Below are 27,997 nucleotides of genomic sequence, written 5' to 3' on the forward strand. Positions count from 1 at the left end.
GAGATTTTGTTGTACAAACGTATTTGGCAGTCAGTGGTGGAATGTAACTTACTAAGTATATTTACTCAAGTACTGCACTTAAGTACATTTTTTAGGTACTTGTACTTTACTTGAGTATTTCCTAACTTTATATTTCTAAATCATTACATTTTAGTTACTTTCCAGGTCGACAGAAAAAACATGATCAATTTAAAGTGATTACAACATTTTTAAAATGAAACTTCATAACAGTATATTAAGTACTTAAAATGAGCCTTACCTTGAGAAAATTAAGACGCTGCTTACATAAAAGTATCAATACAAATAATCAGTAATAATACATTTTTTATATATATATATATATATATATATATATATATATATATATATTAGTTTTTCCATAACTGCAAGCAGTAATAGATTGAGTCCAGAATTAGGAAAAATATCATTATGTGGAAATATTAGCTATTATAAGCTTTTTTGTATGTTGACTATTTCTATTCTATTGTATGGTGAATATATATATTACAGCACCATTAGGACCAGCATCTTTTCGTTCGTGGAATGAGCTTGAGATAGGCTTTAATGAACCAGCAATATGGACATAAAAGGAAAATGTGATAGAAAGGAGCGAAAGCCTCAGAAAAAGCCAGTGGGTCGTGTTTTTTTAAATTAAAATATTGTCTTTAACAATATTTTCAGGTGCTCTAATATATCAATTCTAGACACAATAAGATAAATAGCTATAGGATGTATGATTGGTAATCGACTGTGGACTACAACATTTGTGGTATCATGAATTTCAGGCAGAGTGAGAGGTCTTTCGTTTCCTGCAGCCTCAGATCAGGCGAGGAGGCGTATAAAAGCCAATCAGAGACGCTGCTGCAAACGAAACTACAGCATCTGCATCGCGTTGTGATCAGTGTGAAATAAAATAATCAAAACAATTATTTAATACTGTTCACAGCCTTCAACCTCTAATAGTATGACACTATTAAAAAAAAATTGTCATGTTTTTTTGTTGTTTTTTTTTTACGTCATTCTCCTCCTCAAATGAAACATGACACATGAATTTCCTCTTTCATTTCAGTGTAGGTGTGACTTATATTACATTTGCGCATGTAGCTCCTTTTTTGGCCTTGATAGTTTCTTATTAAAGTAGATGCAGTCAGGAGTAAACTACACATCCCGGAGTGCTCCTCTGAACCCCTCTGGTCCGGATCTGTGTGATTTTGGCGCTGAGCTGCAGGAGAGACCGACCACCAGGCCTGGACTAAAAAAGCAGGGTGCTTTTGTTAAACCGGAGGAAGAGGGAGCTAGAGATTATTATTATTAAGAAAGAGTGCACACAGGAGGGCGGCGAGAATTGAACATATGTATGTGTGGCAGGGTTTCTACTAGCGGAATGCTCCATACATTGAGGAAGAGCCAAGCTTTGGGATTGGGCAGCGACCAGATAGCGTAACACCCCCTCCTCCTCTCTGTGGAGAATTGCGTTAAAACGAAAAAGGAAAAGGCCTGCGCTTTATCTTTATTACAGGGTTTTTTTGATTATTTTTCTCCTTCTATATTAAACGAGGAACCGTTGCTGGCTGGTGTATGTGTTTAGAATGGGACACGCTGAAGGTATTGCTATTTTTTTAAATATATATCTCCCTGCATCTCTCGACTCGGCATCAAAATCTGTGCTGCTCCTTCCTTTGCTCTCCTCTTTAGCGATAAGCGTGTTTGCCATAGCTGCTGCCTGCTGCATGTTGTTGTCCCCCCTCTCTCCCTGTCTTCCCTCACACCGTTTTTGGGGCTCGTAGCTCGCTTATTTGAGGCACATTTCTCTCCAAACCGCCAGCGATGGAGGTATAATCACGCCAGACAATTTGATTTAAAGGGGCAAAGGCAGCCATATTGGCAATGGAACGTTAGCCTAGCCAACATTAGCTTCTCTTTCATCTTCTTCCATGTGTCGTTCACATTAACGGCTAAACAATAACTGAAAACGGTTAGTCGTGTGTTCCAAAACACTAACGGTCATATCCCTCGTGTAGTGTTTGTGTTCTAACGTTCTAAACGGTCCACATCTTTTACTCGACAACCCCTTATTAAGCCAGGTAGCTTTAGGCTAACATCGCAGAAAGCTATAAGATCATTCAGTGAAACCTTTTTTTTTGTCTGCGCAGTCGGTTTTTCCACACTTGTGAGCAGGTATTAACGCTCTCTCTCAGCTCACACGAACCCTAAAATAACAACACACACCGTTAAAGGTAGCTAGTGACCGTTAGTTGACACCTTTTATGGATGTTTACATCACCGTTATCCACCTTTGCCAACGCTGGGCAGCCTGAGTGTGTCCACAAATTAAACCTCAATCAGTGGATCAGTCCGGTCACCATGCAAGCCTCAACACTTTTAACACGATTATTTCATCATAATGGATATTAAGTGTCAAGAATAAGAGGGTAAACCAGGCGCTGGTAGCTGCTCTTTGTTTTGTTTGTGATAGCAGGCCACCATGTGTATGTGTTGATAAGATTAAACACTAAATGATCAATAGTTGTGAAAAGAGGCTCTGCACAGATGATTAATGGCTATCAAAGTAAACTTCTTAAACCTCTGAAGTCCAGGAGATTTTGGTTCAAATTTGTCAACTTCTTATGCATTCATTTCTGTCTCTGTTTAGCATCTTTCAGTCTGTCCTTACATCACATGCATGGCTCCTTTTTTTCCAGTCAGATTTTTCATTTCATTTTAATTAACAAAGTATAAAGCTGCCAGGAACCCAAAATACAAACAAAAGACACAGGTGTCTTTGGAAATGTACCATTTTTTAAACTATTTATACACACAAAAACAGCAGTAAAAATAATAAATGATAAAACTACAAAACAGTCTATTTGCACGTTAATTGAAAATAGTAATAGTTTTAATTGTAGAAAGAAAATTCACCTTTTAAAAATGGTCTAGAAACATAAACGGCACACTGTGAAAGCTCCTATGATTGCACTTTCAACTGGCTTTCTCAGTGTGTCTACATATCATAAATACATTAGTTATTACTGTAAATAAAACATGTCTTTTTTCAATAAATAGATGGACTCCAGAGGGTTAATGCTCCCCCTCAACTCACATGAAGCCTAAAATAACAACACACACCGTTAAAGGTAGCTAGTGACCGTTAGTTGACACCTTCATGGATGTTTACATCACCGTTATCCACCTTTGCCAACGCTGGGCAGCCTGAGTGTGTCCACAAATTAAACCTCAATCAGTGTATTAGTCCGGTCACCGTGCAAGCCTCAACACTTTTAACACGATTATTTCATCATAATGGATATTAACCCCCTGGAGTCCATCTATTTATTGAAAATACACATGTTTTATTTACAGTAATAACTTTATTTATTTATGATATGTAGACCAACTGAGAAAGCCAGTTAAAGTGCAATCATAGGAGCCTTCACAGTGTGCCATTTATGTTTCTAGACCATTTTTAAAATGTGAATTTTCTTTCTACAATGAAAACTATTACTATTTTTAATTTACTGTTTTGTAGTTTTACTATTTATTATTTTTTCTGCTGGTTTTGTGTGTATACATGTTTTTTTTAAAATGGTACATTTCCAAAGACACCTGTGTCTTTTGTTTGTAGTTTGGGTTCCTGGAAGCTTTATACTTTAATTAAAATAAAAATAATAATTAAATCTTACTGATAGCCAAGTTTATGTCGAGAAAAAGGAGCCATGCATGTGATGTAAGGATAGACTGAAAGATGCTGAACAGAGAGGTTTAAAAGTGTCAAGAATAAGAGGGTAAACCAGGCGCTGGGAGCTGCTCTTTGTTTTGTTTGTGATAGCAGGCTACCATGTGTGTGTGTTGATGAAATAAAACACTAAATGATCAATAGTTGTGATAAGAGGCTCCGCACAGATGATTAATGGCTATCAAAGTAAACTTCTTAACTATGGTTATAAGCTGCCGGGAATTTCGTTCGTGTTTTGAGAGCAACCTGAAAATAATTGATAGTGAGTTTTGGATGAGAATCTTTACTGTTGGAAAGAGTTTGACCATTCAAGTCAACTTAAAGTCCACTAACATCCAGACAGGGCTTTGGTTTATAATCTTTCTTTATTATTGACTAAAATTCAAATATTTCAATACATAGATTAATAATGTGGGCTTTGAAATGATGAAAAAAGGCTCATTGAAATTATTCAGGGCCAAAGTAAACATAATTTAATTGCTAGTTATGTCTGATCAGCAGTCCAAAAATAAAATAATTATTACTATAGAAAACACACAATATCTTTCTGGTTTAAAATAATTATTACTATAGAAAACACACAATATCTTTCTGGTTTGTATAAAGAATTAAAAGTTTGGAATTGAATATATTCCTTAAAAAAGCTTGATTTGCAACTATCTGGTGTGTCATCTACACAATAATTTGTGTGATCCAAAAATCTTTCAATATTTGAAATGGAATGATCCCATGGTCATACTTGTTGTTGTCTTGTGCAGTGTTGGAATTCTGTAAACTTTATTTTTCGCAATTGCATTAATATTAACTGTGTTATACTGTCATGATCAAGCCTTTGAGAGCCTGGACATTTTTTTCAAGGTTTTGATACATTGGGAGTGCTCAAATGTTATTCTTAAAAAGCTGAATAAATCCTGTTGCAATGTTGCTCAATTAATCTACCAATCACATCAGCTCTGGGTTTATTAAGAGTTGATGTTACATTTTAGAGGAGCAATATGTGTTGTCACGATGGTGCTTCATGTCAAATATCTTATGACTACATAAAACATCAAGGCCGGATTACTATACTGGCAAAGTGTGGTTTGCAACTATCTTGTTTGCCACAAATGAGCATTTTGTTTCAAATATGCACTACTAACAGTATTAGCTGAAATGATGACAGCAGGTGCTAAAATTTTTCCACCACATATTGGATTGTTTCACAGTGTAGGTCCCTGGCTTGAAGCAAACTGGGGATGTTGAAACTATATGTTATGCAGACATGTGTCTCAACCATAAGTCCACTGGTCCTACAGTTTCACTTAAACTGGAGGGCCGGTGTTTCCTTGTGTGAAATTTTTGTTTTAAAAATAAAGATTATACTATGCCTTAATTATACATGTTCCTAAATACATTTAACGGAATTACCACAAATAAACTAACACACAGCAACCTTGGGACAGGAGAGTATCCCAGAACAGCAGCACTGGTAGGTTTCTGGGCCTCTAATGGTCACTTGATCGCAAAAGATAAATATATACAATGCATAGAGCATGGCAGAGAGCAGATTTCATGTATATAATGTCAAGTTGGTGCTACATGTGACCATTTCTCAGGGCTTTGTGAAGGTTAAATTAAATGGTCTTGAACAAGGCTTTTGTCTCCCTGGGTGTAAAAACACCCTGTGTAATTGTGATAATTAGTGATAATGAATTAGTCAGAGCCTCCCTGTGTCTCATTTAACCACATACATCTCTGTCAACAGGTCCAGTCAAAGAAAAAGACAGTTAAGGATGCAGGAGCCCAACAATGGATTTCTCCTTCTCTTTCATGCAAGGGATCATGGGAAATACAATTCAGCAACCCCCTCAGCTCATTGACTCAGCCAACATCAGACAGGAAGGCACCTGTGACACCGGCAGTGATCCAGGCGAGGATGGTGGTCCCTCCTACGATGCTGCCCTGGATGCAGAGTTTTCCTACCCGCCCTCAGCCTCAGAGGACATGTCGCAGGTCTCCAACGGCTACCCGCCCGGTCTGGGCATGTACGAGCCGCAGGCCAAGTTCTCCATGTACTCGCAGTTCCCCAACGGCTCGGCTAACGGCTACGGGGCCATACGGAGCTACGGAGATCATGGTCTCATGCCGGGGGAGGGGACGGTCCTGAGAGGCCCAGGTCTCCAGGAGAGACCTTTGTCTCCTGTGTCCCCCCCTCTGCCCACGCATCACCCACACCTCCACCACCATCACCATCACCCCCATCACCACCATCACGCGCACCACTTCCACTCAAACCCAACTCACATACAAACCCACCCGCACCCACAGAGTCCCCCGCCACCCCCTGCTCTGCCGCTGCCCTCCCAGCACCACCTGCCCCACACGCCTCACATCATGACCCACACTCTTCCCCCTCCTCCCCCCTTAATCCTGCCTTCCTCCAGTCCTCCCCCCTCCCTTGTGGACAGTACCCCGTCTTCTCAACCCTCCCACACCCTGTCCAACACTCCCGGCGGGGTGCTGAAGAAAACCAGCTCTCCAGAGATCAAACTGAAGATCATAAAGACGTATCAGAACGGGAAAGAGCTGTTTGAATCTGCGCTGTGTGGAGACCTGCTGCAGGAACTGCAGGTAATGTTTGCACCAAGTTACACACACACGCACACACACATTCATACACAGGTCTGTGTCTATCACTGAGGACATTTTGATCTGTCCTTTTTTATGTCTTTTCACATGAAATAGAAATTAAAAGAAAATGTAAAAACATGATACTTGATTTTTTGTTAACTGTTTCATGCCAATGTCTGCAAAAAGCTTGTTTTGGCCAAATAATTGCTCTTAAAAGAATACTTCACCATTTAAAATGACCATTTGTATATCTATTACTCACCCGTGTTACCTTAAGTCTTGAATATAATAAGGTCTTTTTTAATTTTAAATCCTCAGTGAATTAAAGTCAATGGGGGCCACATTAGCAAGGGTATGAATAGGCGTCTGTGCTAGTGTGAGACACTGGTGGTGGAAGTGTAGTAATATTCTAGTAAAAATGTATGTGTTTGGGATGTACTGATCATTAGATGGCATAAATAAGAATCGGATTACACTGCACAAGTTGTGTGAGAGTTCATGTTTTGATATAGTTTTGCTGTTAAGGCAAAACAGAGTTGAAGAGTTAAAGGTAACACAGAATGAGTAACTCATTTGATTTACAAATGGTCATTTTCAGGGTTAAGTACTCCATTAAGCCAAAGTTGCTCAGTGTACTCTTGTATAAGAACATGAAAATCAGTAAACCTACACATTTTAGAGACTGGAGCCAGCATTGCGTGGCTTTTTTCCTTGAAATATGGTTTCAATGGTTAAATCCATCATCAAAAATGTTGCTGGTTAACTTTCTGTGCATTGTTTAATTGACTGTGCATTTTAGCTGTACATACAAACAACAAAATGAAAAGATAAGGCAGTGCATATTGAACCACAGAAAAACGACTAAATATGAGTCTGATCCGTCCCATTAAAATTCATGTGGAGCTGTTACACTGTGTGTGTCTTGGTTTACTTTTAATCATCTCCAGAAGTGGATATCTGAGGAGGTTTTGATTTCAGCAGACGGAGAGAAGCATTTTTATGTTACCATTTTAGAAAAAAAGAAAAGTTAACTGATGTTTCATCACCACGTTTTTTTTTTTTTTTTCTCTTTCCAACTCTTCAGAAGGAGTCTCAGAAGAACGAGGCCACTCCGATGCAGCGCAGACATGAGAGGAAGAAGGAGAAGAGGAAAAAGAGTGCGAGGCTGCAGATGCAAGTCCAGGAACAGAACCTGGACGAGAGCCAAACACAGGCAGGTACCACGGAGCAGACGGAGGACATCCACATCCAGCCCCAGCCGATAGAAACACCCCCAGCCCAGACAGAGAAGCCTCAGAAGACCGTTATCAAAACTGAACCAAAGACGCCAAAGGCAAGAGCACGATTGTTCACTCGTCACATCAGGCTGAATTCTTTGCACACCACTCACTAATTTTGGTAGATATACTTGGATTTTGAAAGCAGACCAATACCTCGTTTATCTTCCTGTTTAGGTTCCGAAGGTCCATCATCCATCAGTGATCCAAGAGACGGGTTTCTGTAAGGAGTTTGTGATAGGAGACCTAGTGTGGTCCAAGGTGGGCACCTACCCCTGGTGGCCCTGCATGGTCTCCTCTGACCCGCAGATGAAGGTCCACACTCGCATCAACACCAGAGGTACGGGCCTGTTTTCTTTCACTTAACATATGAATGTGTGAGGACTTTAATGCAACAGCTTGTTTTCCTTTCTCGTCTCTGTGCAGGTCACAGGGAGTATCACGTCCAGTTCTTTGGCAGTGTCGCTGAGCGGGCGTGGATCCATGAGAAGAGGATAGTCCTGTACCAGGGGAAGCAACAGTTTGATGAGCTTCAGGCTGAGACTCTGCGCAAAGCCTCCAATCCTGTAGAGAAACACAAAGTACGTATGAATGCGCCTAAGGAATGTAATTAGACTGATTCAACAAACAAACAAAAATATTTTTCAGGTGCTTTCGGCATTTCAATGATTAAAAAAGGTTTAAAAAGACTTTTGAGAACTGATGCAAATCTTTAGGAGAAACAATATATTAGCTGCTCTACCTTTAGATTAAATGTATACATTTATTTAGTGGAGTATAATAAAGGATCCCTCATGCATTTGTCAAAGAGGTGTGAGAGAGGGGAATGTTTTTACAGTTCACCTCAATGCATTGTATTATTAGGGCCTGTTATTTTGATTTTAATAGTTATTTCAGTCTTTTCTTTTGAAAATCTCAACTCATTTTGAAAGAATAGATAGTATGTCTTTACCTCCTTTTTTATTTTCAGTTTTAATTTCATTATTGTAAAAAAAAAATCACACCCACGAAAGGACCCTATTTACTGTTTGAAAAAAGGAATGAATTTACAGCAGAACAACATATTTTGTGTAAGTACTCTTTTATTCTATTATGAAATGAACACTGTCATTTTGGTCAGCCAATCAAAAGACTCCTGTATAACAAAATAAAAACACACAAATCAAATGTATGTCCCTAAATTAACAATTTAATCTGGGTGAAAATCTGTTTAATGAAATTACCAATACTAAATAACAATATGAAAAAAATGGGTTCTCCAGTCAGATGGCTCCATTTAGAAATAATGTTCATCCGTGGTTTTGTATGCTTTTGATTTTTTCTTCTTCAGCTTCTGAAGCCTATCCCTCAGCGGGAGCGCTCTCAGTGGGAGGTGGGTGTAGGCCACGCCGAGGACGCCTTTGTCATGACGCGGCAGGAGCGGATTGACAATTACACCTTCATCTACGTTGACCCAGACCCACATGAAGGCACGTCCAGCAAGAAACCTAACATTAGAGCTGAGAAACGAACCCGGCGCTCCAGCGGCTCCGTCAGTAAGAAGGAAGAGGGAGGCGTGAAGTCACCAGAGAGAGAGCAGCCGCCGCGACGGCTTCTGCCACGCAGACAGTGTAGTATTTCAAACACGGACGACAACACAAACTCCCAGGCCTCACATGAAGAGAAGAACCTGAGGGGCGACCAACGTAAGACCAGCTCCCCAAAGCAGAGTGCTGGTTGTGATGCACGAACGCAGCAGGACTCGCCGCCGCCAGTCAGAGCCTGGAAAACAGCAGCCGCCAGGAAGCTTCTCCCCCTCTCCATCACCATGAAGAGGCTGAACGTGGAGATCACAAAGTGCGACTGGCCTCTCCTGCAGAAAAAAGCAGCTCTGTCTCCAAAAAAAGGCAAAGAAGAAGAGAAGGAGGAGAGAGTGGAGAGAGAGGCCCGGCAGCCCGACCTGGGATACTGCTCACCTGAGGTCTGTGTAAATCAGACAGACAGAAAAATGTGCAGGTATATCCTTAGGAGCTCTGTAACGATGTTCAAATGTTGATATTTTAAACAGGACAGCAGAGCTAAACCTGAGCCCAGTCCAGAGGAGGAGGAAGACGGGGACGAAGGGGAGGAAGACGGGGAGGAGAGGAGAGGCTCCCCTGCCAGTCGAAGGAGCGAGGAGGGAGGAATGCAGCCAACCTCCTCTCCTGGATCACACCACAGCAGTCCACACGGTTGGTATAATAATGACCTGCAGGGTGTGGAGATGTGGTGATGTGGGTGTTTGTAAAGTCAGTTAGGGATACAGCTCAGTCGTGTTCTGTGCTTTCAGGTTCTCAGGAGAGGAAGCTGCAACGGCGGTCAGTCAGGAGCAGGTCTGAGTCGGAGCGAGGCAGCGACCCCGTCCCTAAGAAGAAAACCAAAAAGGAACAGGTATCAGATAACCTGGTGTTCAGACCAACAACAGCTATGCATTATAGAAACTCCTTTATTGCATGGCATGCCTCTTCTCCCCATGTTTGCTTCTTTCTTTCTTTTTTCCTCACAGTCAGTAATCAATATCATGAAAAAAAAAAATATATAAGGGCTGTTTAAATAATAGTTCAAAGTAATAAACAACAAGATTTATGTTATATATTTTGATGAGTTGCGTTCTAACATTATCCCAAATGTTTTCAACCATTTTTGTCATTTTATGCCATGTTAATGTCCGAAATTTCCTCAAACTAACCTTCTACTACATGAATTAGCCCGTTGATAACATTCCTCCCTTGTTTAACCTCCTCACAGGCTGAGATGGCTCCTGAGACCACACTGAGGACCGGTTCACAGAAAGGTAGGGGATCCTTCTTTCATGCCTCCTGTAAACCTCTGTCGTAGGTTTATACTTCTAAAAATAGTGAAATCCATCTTTTTTTTATTGTCCCTGTGCAATGTGATCCTCCAGGAGCCAGTGAGATCTCAGATGCCTGCAAGCCCCTGAAGAAGCGAAGCAGAGCGTCGACGGATGTGGAGATGGCTTCTTCTCAGTACAGAGACACCTCTGACTCTGACTCCAGAGGCCTCAATGACCCACAGGTAAGAAACACACACACACACACACACACACACAGGGTGCAAAGAGAAAAATACTGTATTTCTCTTGCTCGAAAAATCTGAATAAGCATACATTCACATGCAGAAGTGAGAATATACACATATAGTATTTGATACAGTTCAGTCATCTGATCTTCATCCTCTTTATTAAACTTTTTGCATTTTTTGTGTGCATTTTCAGTAGCTGCTAACATTTAAGTTTTAAAACATGGGAGGTATTTATGGGTGGCCGAGTATTCTTCTTTGCCTCATCAGTGCACCTGTACTGTTGAAAACGCAATCAGGCTCAACATGTCAGGGTTGCCAGGTTGCGGTGACAGATGGGTTGATATTGTATGTAATGTGTAGACTGTTTCATACATGATTTGGCAACACAGGTGGTGACATCAGATAAACATACAAAACTAATGGATCCACGTATGATGATTATTTCTAAAAAGGTTTGAGGGCCATTAAAATTACAGCTTAGTTTCCCGGGAGAAACAACAAAATGAGACGTGCTGGGAGATGGCCTTGAAATATGTGAGAAATCCGGCTGAAACAGGACTGTTGATAGCAGATATGGCATTTTCAGTAGTGTGAAGGATTTTATTTTTTTTCAACTAACATCACAACCGATGCTGGACAGTCAGTTGAGGAATCAACGAGAGATTGGAAAGATTTTATTTCTCTTTCAAAGTTGTTTTTTTTACACATTACAAAGAGTGGTTAAACACAGTTGGCTTACATAAAGGACAGTCTGTGCTTTTTAATACTCCATGCCTTCACACAGAACTCATCCTCTCTGTTTATCTCACAGGGTTTATTTGGGAAGAGTCTTGATAGTCCAGCAGCAGCAGACGCAGACGCTTCAGATACTCAGTCTGTGGACTCTGGCTTGTCCCGCCAGGACGGCAGCACCGGCAAGAGAGACACCGTCTGCCAGGTAAGCGCTGCTCATGATTTATCTCTGCAGTACTCTGTTTCTTCCAAAAGCTTTTTGAGTTATATGAACCGTGCTTCTCCGTGTTTGCCTGTAGATCTGCGAGGTGTACGGAGAGGGTTTGGTGGTGTGTGAAGGTGACTGCAGTAGACAGTTTCACCTGGAGTGTCTCGGCCTGACGTCCCTACCTGAAGGCAGATTCACCTGCTTGGAATGCAGAAATGGTGAGTGAATCAGAAGACATCTTCGCTGCCTCATATTTGTTGTGTTTGACTCTGTTCTATCAGCGTCTCTCTCTCGTTCTTCTTTCTAGGCGATCATCCTTGTTTTAGCTGTAAGACGGCTGGCCGGGAGGTGATGCGCTGCTCCGTGTCTGGATGCGGCTGTTACTACCACGAGGATTGTGTCCGTAAGCTCCCCGGCACCACCAGCAATTCGGACGGAAGCTTCTCTTGCCCTCAGCACAGCTGCTCTACCTGCTGCCTGGAGCGAGACCTGCAGCGAGCCAGTAAAGGTAAAACAGCTACTGCTTTGTTTTTCAGCTTCTCTGATTTCCTGTTTGTGGAAACTGTGGGGCAATGAGTCGGTGCAACATCAGCAAAGTGTGAAGAAAGCATATGAAAAACGAAACTTACGTTTTCCATTACATTTTAGGCTTCTGGCTGGTGATATTGAACAATAGCAAGAGAAAAAAGCTCAAATACTGAGTGCAAGGGTCATGGTTGCACTTCCCTCTTAGAATATGTGAGTGTGTAAGTGCAAGAGGAAGAAACTGTTTTGTTTTTTTCAAGGAATTTAGATTGAGAAAGAGAGGACTGGTAGAAATGTGCTGCTTACTTAAATCTTGCACTACATACCTTGCAGAATATTTGGCGACACAGTCTTGCTACAAACATTCGATTTCACCTGAAACTAAAATCACTCTTTTTAGTTTGAGGTGAGAGATATGTGAAGGCGGCAACTTGTTAAGAAGAGTAGTAACGATTCTCCAAAAGTCTCCAATATCACCAGAAAAAGTCACTAGATTTGTTGCTAGTTGCTTTTTAAAAAAAGAGTCACTAGATGAGTCTGAATGGTCGCTAAATATAGCGACAAAGCCGCTGAGTTGGCAACACTGGTTGGCGTCAGTCTGTTGTCACATTCGAACTCCGTTGGTTAGCCGCTACAAAAGTACCTGTATGGGAACAGAGGCCAAGGGGAACTAACTAGTGGCCGTAGCCAAAGCACTCAGTCGCTTTCCAAATAGTACTCAGAAAGTACTCAGTGCAAACACGCCTAAAATGATGACATGACAATATAACCTAAAAAATACAATTGGACAAAAAGAAAAAATACGATATCAAGAGGCAAAAATAAAATAAACAGGATCTCCTCAGTTATTCAAATAACTCGGTTGACACTATTAATACATTTAAAATCTGAAATATACATGTGACAGATGAAGCATATTTAGAATTCTATATAATCCCATGCAATGATTTGTAGCAAATATTTTTCAACACCAAGAAACATCTCAGAACCTTCTAGATTTTCATCTTGTGACCCTTCAGACTCTCGCTGGCCCGTTCAAAATATCATTCAAAATATAAGTGTTAATGTTCAATGTTGATACACGTTTTGTCTTTTTGAACCTGAAAATACAACGAAGCATTGAGTCTCAACTGTTGGCCACCAAAGAAGTACCAAGTCCTTATATTTTTCCCTCCCCAATTTTCTTTAATTACAGCTGGAACCCATAAAGGAATCTGACCTGATTTATTATAAAATCTCTGCAGTGACAGAGAGCGAATCTTCCCACAGCTCAGTGTGAGCTGCACAGTGTCACAGCGACATGACTCGTGCGGCCGAGTGAGCACCACTGAGTCTGACCCTGACTGTCCCACCCCTCTGTCTCCCGTCCAGGTCGTCTGATGCGTTGTATCCGCTGTCCAGTGGCGTATCACACAGGAGACAGCTGCGTGGCGGCGGGCAGCGTCGCCCTCACCCATCACATCATGATCTGCAGCAACCACGGCAGCGCCAAGAGGAACGGCCTCCTCACCTCGCCCATCAACGTGGGCTGGTGCTTCCTGTGTGCCAGAGGTAAGCTCTCACAACTGCACACGCTAACAACCTTCCTCTCCTGCAGCTGTGATTTTTAAAACTTTTTTTTTATTTAGCAGTGACCCTGACAGAGCAGACACATGTGGAAGTTCTTAATTTAACTGCACTCAATGATTTTGTGAGAAACGGCAAAATAATTTATTTTTATTTACATTTTTCAATATAGAGTTAACAAGGCCTGATTTCCCTCCATGATTGTAGTTTTTATATAGTCACTTGTCACCAGAAACATCTCATGATTAAAAACTGAAACTCCAATCATTTTAGATAATTGCATCTTTTTAATCTTCCATGTTTCATGTTTGGCATTGTTGTCCATGAATAGCCGAGCTGTGAAATGTAATGTTTGTTTTCCATCACGATACTAATACTATGAATGATGCAGGCTGCTACACTGCACTCCACTTAAACAATCCCATCTGTCCTGGATGGTGATGAGAATTTCCTTCTTTTTTTTGATAATAACTCTCAGTTTAGATCTGATGTTTTGCTCATTGAACAATAAGTTGAGTGCACTGTTTGGCCTCTTTCTGTCGGGCCAAACTTTGTTTTACTTGTTTCTTCTGTGTGCATGTGTGTGTGAGAGACTGAGTGTTTGTTCTCTCTCTTTTTGTGAATTTTTGGGCAATTTCGAGTTTGACTGCGGCTCACCCCCGTCTCTTCCTGTGTGTCTTGTGTAGGGCTGTTAGTGCAAGACCTTACTGACACCATATTAAGTTCATATGCCTATAAGTCCCACTACCTTCTGACTGAGTCAAATCGTGCTGAGTTGAAATTACCTATGATTCCCTCTCCTTCGTCAGCTACCAAAAAGAATGTTGGGAAAGGTAACTGAACAGTTTTTCTCTTTCTCCTTTTGTCCCACTGGTCTGTGTTTGTATTGTGCCTGCTCCCCTTTTTTGTACGCATCTTTCATTTCAAAGCCTTGAGGTGCAAAGTTAATTAACTGGTTAAACATGCAGTTAATTTTAATGCAGAGTGGCGCAAAGTAACCTCAGCCAAGTTCCCCAACACATTAACAGATAACAGTGGGCCTCATGCAAGAACAGCCTCGTACTCTTATCACAAACCTCTCTGTCCTGGGGCATGTGAGGAGTCAGCTTTACCAAAAAGGCCTATTTTACTGTTGGCATTTTGATGTCACAGTAAGAAAAGCACAGGTGTAAAATAACAAACTCAATTCCATTTAGCTGCTTCAGTTTCAGTGTCCTGCTACTGTGCAAGCAGACTCACTGTCATAACTTACTTTGACACTTGAATGAAACAGAGCTATTCTTAATGTTATTAGTTGTTTATAATGTTATTAATATCTGTGCTTTTCCTATTATGACAAGTCAAAATGTGTTCACTGCATCCACTTTAGCATATTTAATGCCCCCAGATTTGTGAAATAAGGCTGTCCTATTCTGCTTCATTTGTGGGCAACTTTAATTCTAGACTAAAAAAACTTTAATATTGATTCAGCTGCTATATATAAAGAGGTAAAAATTCTGCTCACAGTTCACTTACTGAGCTTTTCCCGGACTTTCAGCAGCCACCACTTTCTCCTGCAGACAATAGGTGTTCATGTAGCACTTATCTCTGGTGGTGTCAAACATGACGTCCCAGTTGAAGTGAACTCTAAGTGTGTAATTTTTATCTCAGTATAGTGGAAACCTCTCATAGTGATCGTGTCTGTCCGGGTCAAATCAATCACTATACACAGATGATTATTATTCTTTCTTTCCCATGCCACATCAAAACACCTTGTATTGAAAGAAATGAAACGGGCAGTTTTGCTATTTACTGAATTGTTGTTTCAAACACTTTTTAAATTTTCTGTACAAATGAAGTTACTGTACTGTTTATTATTCAAATACACTATAATGAAGTACAGTACAGGCTGACTGTATAAAAAGTAAAGAGGCAGAGGCGTATCATGAGAGTAAAGTACAAACAAATAATCATAGTTTTTACTTTTTTTTAAATAAAAAACTTCTTCTCTGGAAATTGCAAGCCGGGATATTGTAGAAATACATTTTTATTTAATTATTGAAATTTATTTTAATTTTTTATTATTTAAACTAAGTTAGTAAAAGGCATTACAATTCTGAAAGTCAAAGAAGTTTTTTTTTCTCCCTGTGGAGAAAGACAGTCTATCTTCAGCCGACTTGTGCAACAGATCTGGACAGCCCGTGAATTTGATTCCTACTCAACGAGAAATCTGGCGAATCTGTTTAAAGGGTTCTTGCACGAGGCCTGTTGTGTGATTTGTTCGTGTTGTGCATGAACAGTCAATCCAGGTCTATATCTCTGCAATACAGTTGTTATTAACAAGATCAATTAAAAATTCAGTTCAATTTTTCTTCTGGGAGTATATAATTGGTCATCAAACCTCCAGTACTTTAACTCCGTTAGTGAACGATGCAGGATGCTCTGGATTAGTTGAGGTTCTGTCTGTGGTTTGTGGAGCTTATCACTGCTGGAGGCGCACTGCTTCTCTGCTTCAGCACTCTGGGCTTGTTTTTGATTTGAAAGGCCTCACCTCTTTTTTTTATGCTGACTGCAACTAAGTTTTATTTTTGACTGAAATTTTCAGAAGAAATGAAATTTTGCTTACCTCATTTTCTCGAGCTTTGACCTGCCTTGGATGGAATATAACCTCAATCAGGACTAGATTTTAATCACAGTTAAGCAAAGATCAGTGCAAGAATAGTGAAATTACTCTCATAAAAGTGAAAAATAAAAGATATTTCCAAATTGCAATATTATAAACTATGATTCCATACAAGCAGGTCTATGCAGGATGCGATATGTGTCATGGGAAAAGTTTGCTTAACTGGCAGGACTGCATGCCTGCTTTTTGCCAATAATTTGTTATTTGAGTATAACCCCGATTCATTGTTAACTCGCTGGCTGATTTTATTCCTGTGCTGCTGCATGTATTTCCCATAGACTGGTCTTGGTACAGTGCTCTGAATCTGATTGCCAGACATGCTGTAACTGCTGCAGTGAAAGTTGTAACTGATCTGAGAACCCCATGCAGCGGTTTCCAACAAAGTTCAATCTTTTTCATGCAGTATAGCTCTCACAGGAGCATCCACTCAAGCAAAAAGCCCCTGGCCTTAGAATAATGACCAGATGTTATTATGGTAGCTCTAGATGAAAATGTTTTTCCTTAAAAGGACACTTTTGTCGTATCACACTACATGTTGGAGAACGCTGATTTGCTGTATTTGTACTTTTCTTAGGCTTGTCTGCAAATGAGATTCAGAGTTTGTCCAGGTTTTAAGGTGCATCACCTAATCATACACTCCTCCTCTCTTTGCATACCCATTTCTCACAACGCATGCACACATACACACACACACACACACACACACACTCATACTCACACTCATACTCTCACACATACACGTATACATCCATACAAATGTAGGAGGCAAGTTGCTGTGCTGCGACACATGCCCGGCTTCCTTCCACCCGGAGTGTCTGGAGATGGAGACGCCCGAGGGCTCGTGGTCCTGCAGTGACTGCAGGGCAGGGAAGAAACCTCACTACAAACAAATTGTCTGGGTCAAACTGGGCAACTACAGGTATGCAGAGAGCTTGTAGACGGCTGAGGGTTGATGGTATGGTTACATTTAACCTTCAGGGCGTTTCTTTGCTCCTGTTACATTTTACTCACTGTGAGTATAACAGTTATAATGCCATAAATTATTTGAAAAAGCCTCCCTCGACTCTTGTCAAACAGCCTTTAGTTCAGTCAAGTTTCTCTACATTTTTTGACACGACTGTTATTCATGTGTTATGTGAATTAGTCCCAGTTGAGCGCAGAAATGAATGATTTTACAGGATCTTGTCAGTGCAAATGGTTTGTTATGGAGTTGAAACGTGTAGAATCAAGTGATTTTGATAAAATACTACTAATTTTAGGTTTGGAATTGGTTACTACTCCAACATGATCCATTAAAAATCTGATATTAATGGATGTTTTACTGTTTCTATCTATAAAGAAATGTATCATTTCTTTTGTTTTTTTAAATAAAGCATGTTTTTAAAACCAGCAGGAGTGGTTTGGGGGTCAGATCATTAAAGGATAGGTCTGGTGATATTTTATATTTTTTCGTTATCCAAAAATCCAATGAAAAGACCAAAACCAACCACAGATTCCAGACTTAATTAGGAACAAATTATCTTTGGGCTGAAAACCACAAATGATGGACAAATGTATATTTGTTTTTTTTAATAGCATTAGATGTATTTACAAAATTGTGACCATCAACTCGTTTAAGTTCAGTGCAACAAATTTGCTTTCACCTCACACTGAAACAGGATGTGATGTGATATTATAGATGCAGGTATTCAGGAAATGCAGAGCCGAGCACAGCAGTGGTGTTTTCCTGTTGCACACCAACTCTGTGCCCTTACTGTGCTCTTTATTATTTATGTTGCACTTTGAAATCTGCTCCCATGGCACTAGATTAACATGTGGTAATGGGACACAAATAATGTCTCCTCCATTAAAACAAAAAATACCATGAAAACAGCATTTCTACTGGTCAAACATGTAAATGGTCAGAGATCAGTGATTTGCAGGAGCTTGTGAAAACAATTTACAAAATCTTGAACAGTACAGAATGAAAAGAAAAAGCTGAAATGTTGTTGCAAGCATGACATGCCCTCTGGCTGTAATACCTTTAAATTACATGTTTTCACCAAGCTTTTCTCTTTCCTCACTTTTCAATGTCCCTGTCCCGTTTCTCTCACAGGTGGTGGCCAGCGGAGATCTGCAACCCTCGTCTGGTGCCATCAAACATTCAGAGCCTTCGCCACGATGTCGGTGACTTCCCCGTCTTCTTCTTTGGCTCCCACGACTACTACTGGATTAACCAGGGCCGCGTCTTCCCCTACGTGGAGAATGACAAGAACTTCGTTACGGGTCAGATCAACATCAACAAAACCTTCAAGAAAGGTAATTTCTTCTTAGAAAGTTTCCTCTTACTTTTAAGACAAATCTGTCGTGATTTCATCCTTTTAAAGGTGCATAAGAGTGTATCTCTAAAATGTTGTTGGTGTGTTTTAGCTCTGGAAGAAGCAGCTCGGCGGTTTCAGGAGCTCAAGGCACAAAGGGAGAGCAGGGAGGCTCTAGAGCAGGAACGCAACTCTCGGAAACCTCCACCCTACAAATTCATCAAGGTAATGGCATTTTAATACCTCACGAAGGACAAATAACCCAAAATGTTATATATGCAACAAGTCTTCAGTGTTTTAACTTATTCTTTGTGTGTTTTCTTGTGTCAGTCCAACAAACCAGTGGGAAAAGTGCAGGTGCATGTCGCTGACTTGTCAGAAATCCCACGATGCAACTGCAGACCAGCAGATGAGCATCCATGCAGCCTCCACTCTCAGTGTCTCAACCGCATGCTGCAGTACGAGTGTCATCCACAGGTCTGCCTGCATGTTTGTTATTCAAATATTTTCTTGAACAATAAAACGAGTGAGACAGCCATCAGAAATCACGCATGACCTTTTTCATGTTGTTGTTGTTTAGGTGTGTCCTGCGGGAGAAAGCTGTGAAAACCAGTGTTTCTCCAAGCGGCTGTATGCAGAGACAGAGGTGATAAAGACCGACGGCCGTGGCTGGGGCCTCAAGACCAACCAGGCTCTCAGGAAGGTGTGTGTTGAGCTCAGTCATTTCACCCAAAACAGCATCAAAGTGTCACTGTCTTGTGTATTTACCTTGAATGTATCTTGAATGTGAACTAAACCAATCCTAAATCATGAATGGCTTGACTCTCAAGCTATTGGTTTCCTATCGTTTAATCAGATATTCAAACAGTAAAAGTCAAACTTGAGATGAAAATCAACTTAGAATATCTTACAAATAGAATATTTAATGTTGAACATGATCATTTTCCCTGCTGAGCCAGCACTGCACTCTTTTCAGCCAAGTAGTGCTGAGAATGGACTACAAAATCAGGAACTGAAGATTAGTCACCTTGTGCTTCTTAGTTGCAACATGCTACGGCGTCAAGTTTTTATTCATTGACTGGAATTGGAAACTTTGGACTGCTAAAAAAAAAGCAAGATGTGACCAGAATGTCAGTCTCAAAAAACAAGGTTTCTAAGACTGAGCTAATTGATGTTTGATATGGGAAAAAATCTCATTGTATTATGACAGTTGTCCCAGAGGAAAAAAATATTATTGAAGTAATAAGGGTTTGCTATATCATGTAGTTGTAAATATGATAAATTAGATACTGTGGCAAAATTGCAACTTGTTAACAAAATAAAATTATACTGTTGCACACAGCAGCAAATACACCAGCGTTTTCCCTGGATGATTAAACAACATATTTAAAGTCAAAAATGATCTTGGTCTGCCAGTCAAAACCTGATAACCTATTGATCAGACTGTCATTTCAAAAGGCTCTGAAAATGTCTTATTTAATCGTTCTTGACATTGTTCCCGCCTTTCTCACTGATTGTAAGTCATTTTTTTTAAAAAGGCTGTCTGTGTAAAGATGTGGTGTGTGTTGTTTCCTTCAGGGTGACTTTGTGACGGAGTATGTGGGAGAGGTGATCGACTCAGAGGAGTGCCAGCAGCGAATCAAACGTGCCCATGAAAATCATGTGGCCAACTTCTACATGCTCACCCTCACCAAGGTAACATCAGCAGGGCTGGACTGGGACAAAAAAGCCCTGGCATTTTTGGCCTGACCGGCCCACCACAACTGATGACACACAAACTATCTTAGTGCTCTCCTAACTATGTAGACATACTAACCATATCCACACTACATGTAGGCTACATAAAGCAGCCCTCATCCCAGAGTATCAATCAAAACACAAAAAGTCAGAATGGATAACTTTCACTCTTAAATGTATAAATATATATAAATGCAATAACATGCAGCGCAACAAAGCAAGGCCATAGGCCTGCAGGAAAATATGGAAGAATACACATTAACAGTGCAGTGGAAACTGTTTATCACCTCCAAATCTTTCAACAAATAATCACCCTGGCACAGATAACAGCGAATCAGCTTCATAATACTAACAGGACTGACCAACATGTAATTATGACAAGTCACTAGAACGTGTGGCAAACTGGTAATATACCTGAACAGTAACAACAGCAAGCCTAGCATGTTGCTGTGCCATTCTAAAAATGTCAACCAATTATGTAGTCAGGGTGTCCATAACTGTTAAACTCCATTAAAAGTCCCAACGGGCCAAACTTACTGTCGTCAGTGCCACATAGTAGAGGCAGCAGAAACTCCTCTATTAGTATGCTTTTGCCCCCTTGCTGCGCACGCACCCAGTACTGTTTGTAAATAAGACATCCGTCTACGATACACTGATAATGTAGCAAGCACTAAACATACTGTGTTCAAAAATTTAGCAAGCTAACAAAATAAAGTTATTAACCTGACTTCATAATATTTGAAGGCAGAGAAAATGTTTTGCTTCTTACCACATGTCACTGGGTGCTGCCATCTCCACCTCTCTCGCCTAATTCCCTAAAGGCCTCCTAATTTGGCAGCATTTGCAGGAGGGCCTGTTGTTTGTTTTTCTCATAAATTTCCTGCGACTCCAATGCATTTCATTTTTATTTTGTCCCTGCCGTGACTAATTGATTGACAGCTGATGGGCCCAAGGAGGAGGAGGGGGCCTCGGCTCTTGGCCCTCCCTCTAACTGTTTTTTAAAAAAAAAATTTTACCATTTGCTGAGTCTACCAAAAAGGTTGTTCGGTTCAAAAGACTTGTCAGGCCATGACGTGAGTGGCTGATTGATTGATTGACAGCAGAAGGGGCCAAAGACACCTTGGCCCTCTCTCTACTGTTTTATTGGCCATTTGGCCAATCAGTAAACCAAAATATAATTTTTTTTAATTATATATATATATATATATATATATATATATATATATCATCGGCCCAAAAGACCTGCTGGCCCACCTGGCATTTGCCTGGTATGCCAGATGGCCAGCATAGCCCTGAACATCAGGGACACTGATGAACATTGTTTTAAGGAGAGACCTTTACTGAGCGTTTCTTAAACCCTGCTATCCGTCTTTCTTTACAGGATCGTGTGATAGACGCCGGCCCAAAAGGGAACTCCTCTCGGTTTATGAACCACAGCTGCAGCCCAAACTGTGAAACACAGAAGTGGACGGTAAACGGAGACGTTCGCATCGGACTCTTCGCCCTCTGTGACATTGACGCCGGTGAGTTCACATGGAAACACGAATATTCTGTTTGTATGTTCAATGCCAAGGTGATCCATTTGATGTGAATCTGGTCTCTGGTGTTCCTGCAGGCACAGAGCTGACGTTCAACTACAACCTGCACTGTGTGGGCAACCGGAGATCGTCGTGTCACTGCGGATCAGACAACTGCTCTGGATTCCTCGGGGTGCAGCCAACGGTGAGGACGTTTACCTTAGAGATTATTGGGGTTCAGAAGAAAGACTTGGGCACAATTTGGGAGAAACTGTTGGCTGAGAAAATTTTAAAAAGAAAAAAGAAGATCAGCCAACAAGATCACATTCTTTCAACAGAATTCTCTCTGATGCCTTCAGGGCAACTTTAAAACATGCCCCAACAGAGAACAAATTGTTACTCCAAGTCCTTTTGCCCTCTGCTATTAAGCCTCTGAACACAGACCTTACCCATTTTAAGTGACCGTTATTTTAGAGACGTTCCTCCTACTGGTTTTATGTGTTTTTATATGTTTTATTTAAATATGTTTGGACTGGGAAAGCTGCAATCCTTCATTGGGATAAATAAAAATGTCTGATTGTGATTCGTCATCAAGAATCCATTTCCAGAGCAATTCTGACTGAAGCTGTGTTTCAAACCACTTTTTCTAATGTTTCCTCCAGAGCGCTGTGGTCATGGAGAAAGAGGAGAAGGCCAGGAACGCCAAGCTGAAGCCGAAGAAGCGGAAGCTGCGGCCAGAGGGCAAACATACGCACGAGTACTTCTGTTTTTGCTGCGGAGAGGGAGGCGAGCTGGTGATGTGCGACAGAAAGGACTGTCCCAAAGCGTACCACCTGCTCTGTCTCAACCTCACCAAGCCGCCATACGGTAATGACATGACAAGCTTGTTTGCCTGTGTGAACCCAATGAAATCTAAAGATGCATAATGTCGAAATCTTTCTGATTACAGATATTTTTCATGGTCATTTTAGCAGCATAACAAACCTGCTGTGACACTTTTTTAGAAACGATCTGCACAGTTTCCAAATGTCTTTTATCCACTGAAAGAAATTAGAAAACTTTTAAACTTTTTGCACAACAGTCAGTTCCTAAATCATGAGAAATCTGTTTTGACGGGTCACAAATTATCAAGGTAAAGTCTACCTGTAATGCCTGGCTGTAACTCAGACCAGTTAAAAAAAGATTATTTAAAAAAAATGAATTAAAATTTTTCGAGGAAATTGGAGCTGAAAAAAACAGAATCTATTTCTTGCTTTCCGATCCTGTGATCATCCCAGCCCCCTAAGATGTGTCTTGTGATGTGCCTTGTGGGTTTGAACCATAATGTCCTCTATGTCTGTCTGCAGGACGCTGGGAATGTCCTTGGCACGACTGCAGCGTTTGCGGCTCCCCGGCCTCGTCTCTCTGTGACTTCTGCCCTCGCTCCTTCTGCCGGGATCACGAGGCGGGGGCGCTCACCTCCTCCTCCCTAGAGGGCCGCCCCTGTTGCTCGAGTCACAACCCCGCCAGTCCCCTGGGCTCCGACTCCAGCTCCACCCAGCCCCGCCGCTCCGCTCTGAGCCCCGTCAGTGTCAAAGAGGAGCCGGACGTGGGGGCGGGCGGGCCGGCTTCAGAGTGACACCACAGCCCCCCTCAATACCTCATTCCCTGTAAAGTGCGCTCCTGTTGTCCTCCTGGGCTCCGTCTCACCTCTGATCTGAAGGGAATACAGTGCTTTTTGACCAGCACAAAGGCCGAGACACGAACACCTCGATGCTGTTTGTGGCGAGAGCAGAGCAGCTGTGTGTCGGCAGGAGAAGTGACCAGGCATCATTGTGCGCTGTTTTCCCTCCTCTCTTGCCATAAAACACCACTACTAAGGCTCTCTGCAGCTCCCCTGGGCCCACCGGAGGGCTCAGACCACCACCTCATTATGTTTCTTCTTTTCTTTTTTCTTTTTTTGCAGCTGTGGAAATTTTAAGTGTTGTCACGTCGTCAGATACCGGCACTTTGAAAAAACTCAACAAGTGAGGTGGAGGGAGAGTTAGAGAGAAAAGGAGGAGGACAAGATGTGAAGCTGAACCTCTCCACCACCCCGCTGCTCCTCTCCTCGTTCACCTGCTGTAAGCCGCGGCATCTCACACACAGGATGGCTGCACGGAGACGAGCCAGCTTCCCTCCTCCTCCGCCTCCACAGCCGATCATCACTCCAGACATCGTATTTATCTCTTCTTCTTCTCCTTGAAGGAAAAAAAAGGGGGGAAATAACCGATTTTGTGCAATTGTTTTCAGGACCACACTACATTCCAACCTTCCTTAGACATGGTTTTAATATACTTATGGGTATAGATGAATATAATTATATACAGTATCTATGTTTGTTAATGTTTACAGACAGATTCTCTCACTTCATCTCGGTGAGTGGTGTATTATGTTTGTTTGTTTAGGTGTTAAGCATTACGCAGACCTCCTTGTGAAAATAGTCCTATTAAGGTGAAATATAATGGTATATAGTGTAATGGTATGACATTACAGAAGTACTTGTGATTTTCATATTGCCAGTCTCACTTGCCATTGTGTACATAATTGGCTCATAATATTGTAAAGTACGTAAAGATCAGGAGGGACGGAGCCTCGCCTCTCTGGTTGTTTCTGGAAGAAGGAAGCGCTTTTTTAAACAACAAGACAGATCCTTTTTATTTTTATCTTTTTTTTTCTGTAAAGTTCTGTTCCCACATTTCCTCCGAGCAGTTACCGTTCTTTGTATTGTAAACGGAGGGGCTCAGCTTGTGATCACTGGTGCTGTCTTAAAGTATTGTTAATCAGCCTTAAGTTGGATTCTGGCTGTAGGAACTACTGCCCAGATGCAGTTCATTTCAGTAACGTTGTGTACTGTGATCGCTTAGATGCTTTTGGTTTTTGTTTCCGTTTTGTTTCTTTTGTTGTTTTTGCCAAACTTTTCTGAAAAGCACTTTTACACGGCTTGTCGCTACACAATTTAGCTAGGTCATACATATACAGAAATGTATAATAAAAGAACATAAGACAAGTGTTTCAAAATGGATACCTCTTCTTCTTGTAGGAACGTCGGAATTTAAACTGTGTTGTAACTTTTTTCCTATCGGTCAGAAACGTGGTGAGTTGCTGGGCGTGATTTCCCTTTTTTTTCTGTTATTGTTTTTTTGAGGAAAGTGGCCTAAATGCTGCTGGTTTATTTTGGCACAAGTAGGAATGACTGCCAGCCCTGTGTCCTTGAAAAGGAACTTCTTCATTTTCCACCTGAAGAACATCCTTACAGCTGGGCTTTATATAAAGACGTAATGGTATAACAACAGTCCAGTCCCGTATGATGTACAAATACAAACTTCTGTACAGTGTTTTTAATCGCTCATCTGTCAGATCCAAATTTTTTGTATTTATTGCACCACATTTTATACCAATTTGTTTTTCAAACACCAGTGCAGTACTTTGTTCCCCTCTCCACCACAGTGTAATAGACTATTAAAAAAAAACATGGGGAGTTTTACATAATATATCTGTGTTTAGTCATCGCATACGTTTTCTTTTTCTTTTTAACATTTGGTGTAATGATTCCACACTTTAGTAACAGCCGCTGCTCATCGACTTGTATCGTGACTCACTGTTATTGGTGTAAAAAGCAGTGTGAAGCAGTTCAATATAGGAATGTAAAGTTTCAGTTTCAGAGGAGCTTTTGTGTGTGTGTGGTTTTTTTTTTTCAACCTGGACTCAAGGAAGTTTAGCTGTAGTCATGCCTCAGCTTTTTGCTTGTGATTCCTGTGACCCTGGTTACATGAATTCTGTTTCTGTTTTCGGCCCTTAAAATATGTTTTTTTGTTTTTTTTTAAGCCTCCCTTTGTGGTCGGTCTTTAAAGTCGAGCCACAGGGTAAAACTGTGCCAATGTTTCTAAATCATGTCCGTTCATTTTGGGTCTCTTTGAATGCTCAGAGCACATACAGTCAGCTACCAGATTATTAGGTACACAGAGCTAAAACTAATGGCAGTCTGAACAGTCCTGCAATAAATCTGATCCTTTTATTAAGGTTATAAAGTTCACTTTTTGTTAAAAATGTTTTAAAGAGGGCTTGGGATTCAAATTTATGATAATTTTTCGACACTCTAGTTTGTGGTGCTACTCAAACCGTATTGCTTTATAATGAGAGATGTTTCTAACAATTATTTACTCTCCCTGATATAAACATGGTGGACAAAATATAAGAGTCTCTTCTCTGTATACTGCACAAAATTACTATAAAGTTGAATCAACAGCTCTCTAAAACTCTTTCAACAAAACTGAACAGGTTAACTTTCATAAAGGTAAGATTTATTGCTTTGATTGCATTAATTTTGTGTACCTAATGAACTGTGTAAATCATGCAGAAAAAGATGAAATAAATAAAGAAGGGGAGACATTGAATGCAGGAAAGTGATATATGATTCAAAACATTTTAAGATTTAGTCAGAGCTAAACTCTGCACATACATCATTCTGAACAATGAAGGTCAAACACTATTAACGTAACAATAAGCAAAACACCTTTTTGAGTGGAGGGGAACTTTAATATGCTAAATAAGTGCACATATTATGGAACAAATACATGCATAATACAGGCACTTAATCAAATAAAGAACGGGCAAATCCTGCATTATTTATGCCATTAAATGACTTGTGCACAAATTAACATTTCAAACTCGTCTGCATTTGATGATTGCTCTCCTTTTGGCTTTCTGTTTCTGTTGACTTATGAGAAAGTTGTTGTTTTTTTATGGATTCTTGAAAAAAGACTGAACACGCTGATTTCCAGCTGCTCACAAATTTGCCAAGCTCTTTACATTTTTGTTCAGTAGTAAGTTGTAATAATAAGGCCACTTCAGTACTTGTTGAGTGTCGGGTCAGTGCATCATTAAGTCACTTTTACTCACAAACTAAAAACGGTCTAAACTTGAATTTTTTAAATTTATTTATGTTTTTTTGCCCTTTTAAACACAGGATTCATGTGTGATTAACAGACTGCAGGCATCCTTGAATTCTGTGTTTGTGGCTTCACAAAAAATGTCTGACTGGTGAAGCGTGATTATATAACTGGTCCTAAAGGCTTTCATTTTATTTTCAAGGCGACTGTTGAGCTGAAATGCATGCTTCGACATCAGACATTGGTTTACTCCACTTCAGTTTTCTTCAAATGCCTGATTTCAATACCAGTGTTTTGTTGTTATTTGTGTTCCATTTCACGTTGCACAGAGATTGTGCAGCAGCCTTTGTTGTTTTGCACCTGCAGATTGCATGATCATGAATTACTTTGTGCCAGTTTGTCCTCTTCAGCCCTCCTCAGCTGATACAGCAGCAGTATTACGTACTGTATGCCTCATTTGAGCGTCCCAGCGTGCACCATTTGTCACTTCAAATGCTCTCTGATGTGTATGTTTCGTTGTTTTATTCTCATTGTAGTGCCCACATTTGTTTTTTTGAAGAGACAGCATGTTTGTTCTCGTTTAAGTGACCCTTAAATACGCCTGTCCAGGATTATTTTTTTTATATACACTTAAATTTAGGATGGATTCCCCCTTGTATGTCAAAGGGTATGTTTCAGTTCACTGTGATGTCTTTTGGTTTTGTGCAATGTTGCCGACAGAGCAGACATAGTGTTGGAATAAATAAAAGACTTCACCTTCATAAGCACTCATCTCTTTTTACTTGTAGTAAGATTACTTACAGAAACTCTAACTGGGGTCATATCTATCTCTCTTGGTGTTGCTTCAATTAAAACGTGGATGAACACAAAATACCATGTTGATTACTGTTCGACCTGTGTTACTGCATATTGTTGAAGAACTTGTAAATAGTTTGCATTGAACTTGCATAGACTCATGTTACTGTGGCGTGCTCTTTTTGCCTGTACAATTCTGCTTCTAAATGTGTGTGACTGTTGAGACGACACTCTTTTTGTACATGACTGTCTTTTTATTTGAGAATATTGATTCTGTCCTTTTTCATTCTAAAGTTGAGTTTGAAGAGTTCAGACATGCCTGAAGTTTGACTTTAATAAAGCTGTACTCTGTCTCAGTGAAACGCTCT

General features: G+C 40.6%; 1 protein-coding gene across 2 annotated transcripts; it reads left to right on the plus strand.

The window, feature by feature from the left end:
• Positions 1-1,081: 1,081 nt before the first annotated feature.
• Positions 1,082-27,995, plus strand: nsd3 (nuclear receptor binding SET domain protein 3). 2 transcript variants are annotated; one of them, XM_059336782.1, is made up of 25 exons: positions 1,082-1,605; positions 5,478-6,343; positions 7,428-7,676; positions 7,798-7,960; positions 8,047-8,201; positions 8,951-9,580; positions 9,668-9,830; positions 9,929-10,029; positions 10,387-10,432; positions 10,544-10,674; positions 11,492-11,617; positions 11,712-11,838; positions 11,928-12,128; positions 13,517-13,696; positions 14,398-14,544; positions 17,136-17,292; positions 18,469-18,671; positions 18,783-18,895; positions 19,001-19,147; positions 19,251-19,373; positions 20,249-20,365; positions 21,789-21,930; positions 22,023-22,129; positions 22,587-22,791; positions 23,271-27,995. In XM_059336782.1, the coding sequence occupies exons 2-25, from the start codon at positions 5,522-5,524 to the stop codon at positions 23,540-23,542; spliced, it is 4,827 nt and encodes a 1,608-aa protein (XP_059192765.1). In that variant the 5' UTR covers positions 1,082-1,605; positions 5,478-5,521; the 3' UTR covers positions 23,543-27,995. The 2 variants fall into 2 exon arrangements, with proteins under 2 accessions (XP_059192765.1, XP_059192766.1); XM_059336783.1 differs by lacking the exon at positions 1,082-1,605 and having other exon boundaries at positions 5,263-6,343.
• Positions 27,996-27,997: the final 2 nt, after the last annotated feature.

Source organism: Centropristis striata, chromosome 7 (genome assembly GCF_030273125.1).
Source record: "Centropristis striata isolate RG_2023a ecotype Rhode Island chromosome 7, C.striata_1.0, whole genome shotgun sequence".
NCBI lineage: Eukaryota > Metazoa > Chordata > Actinopteri > Perciformes > Serranidae > Centropristis > Centropristis striata.

Coding starts and splice junctions, on each gene's coding strand:
- nsd3 (XM_059336782.1), top strand. CDS start 5,522: ATGGATTTCTCCTTCTCTTTCATGCAAGGGATCATGGGAAATACAATT. Junction 17,293..18,468: donor GTCAAACTGGGCAACTACAG/GTATGCAGAGAG, acceptor TTTCTCTCACAG/GTGGTGGCCAGCGGAGATCT. Junction 20,366..21,788: donor ACATGCTCACCCTCACCAAG/GTAACATCAGCA, acceptor CTTTCTTTACAG/GATCGTGTGATAGACGCCGG.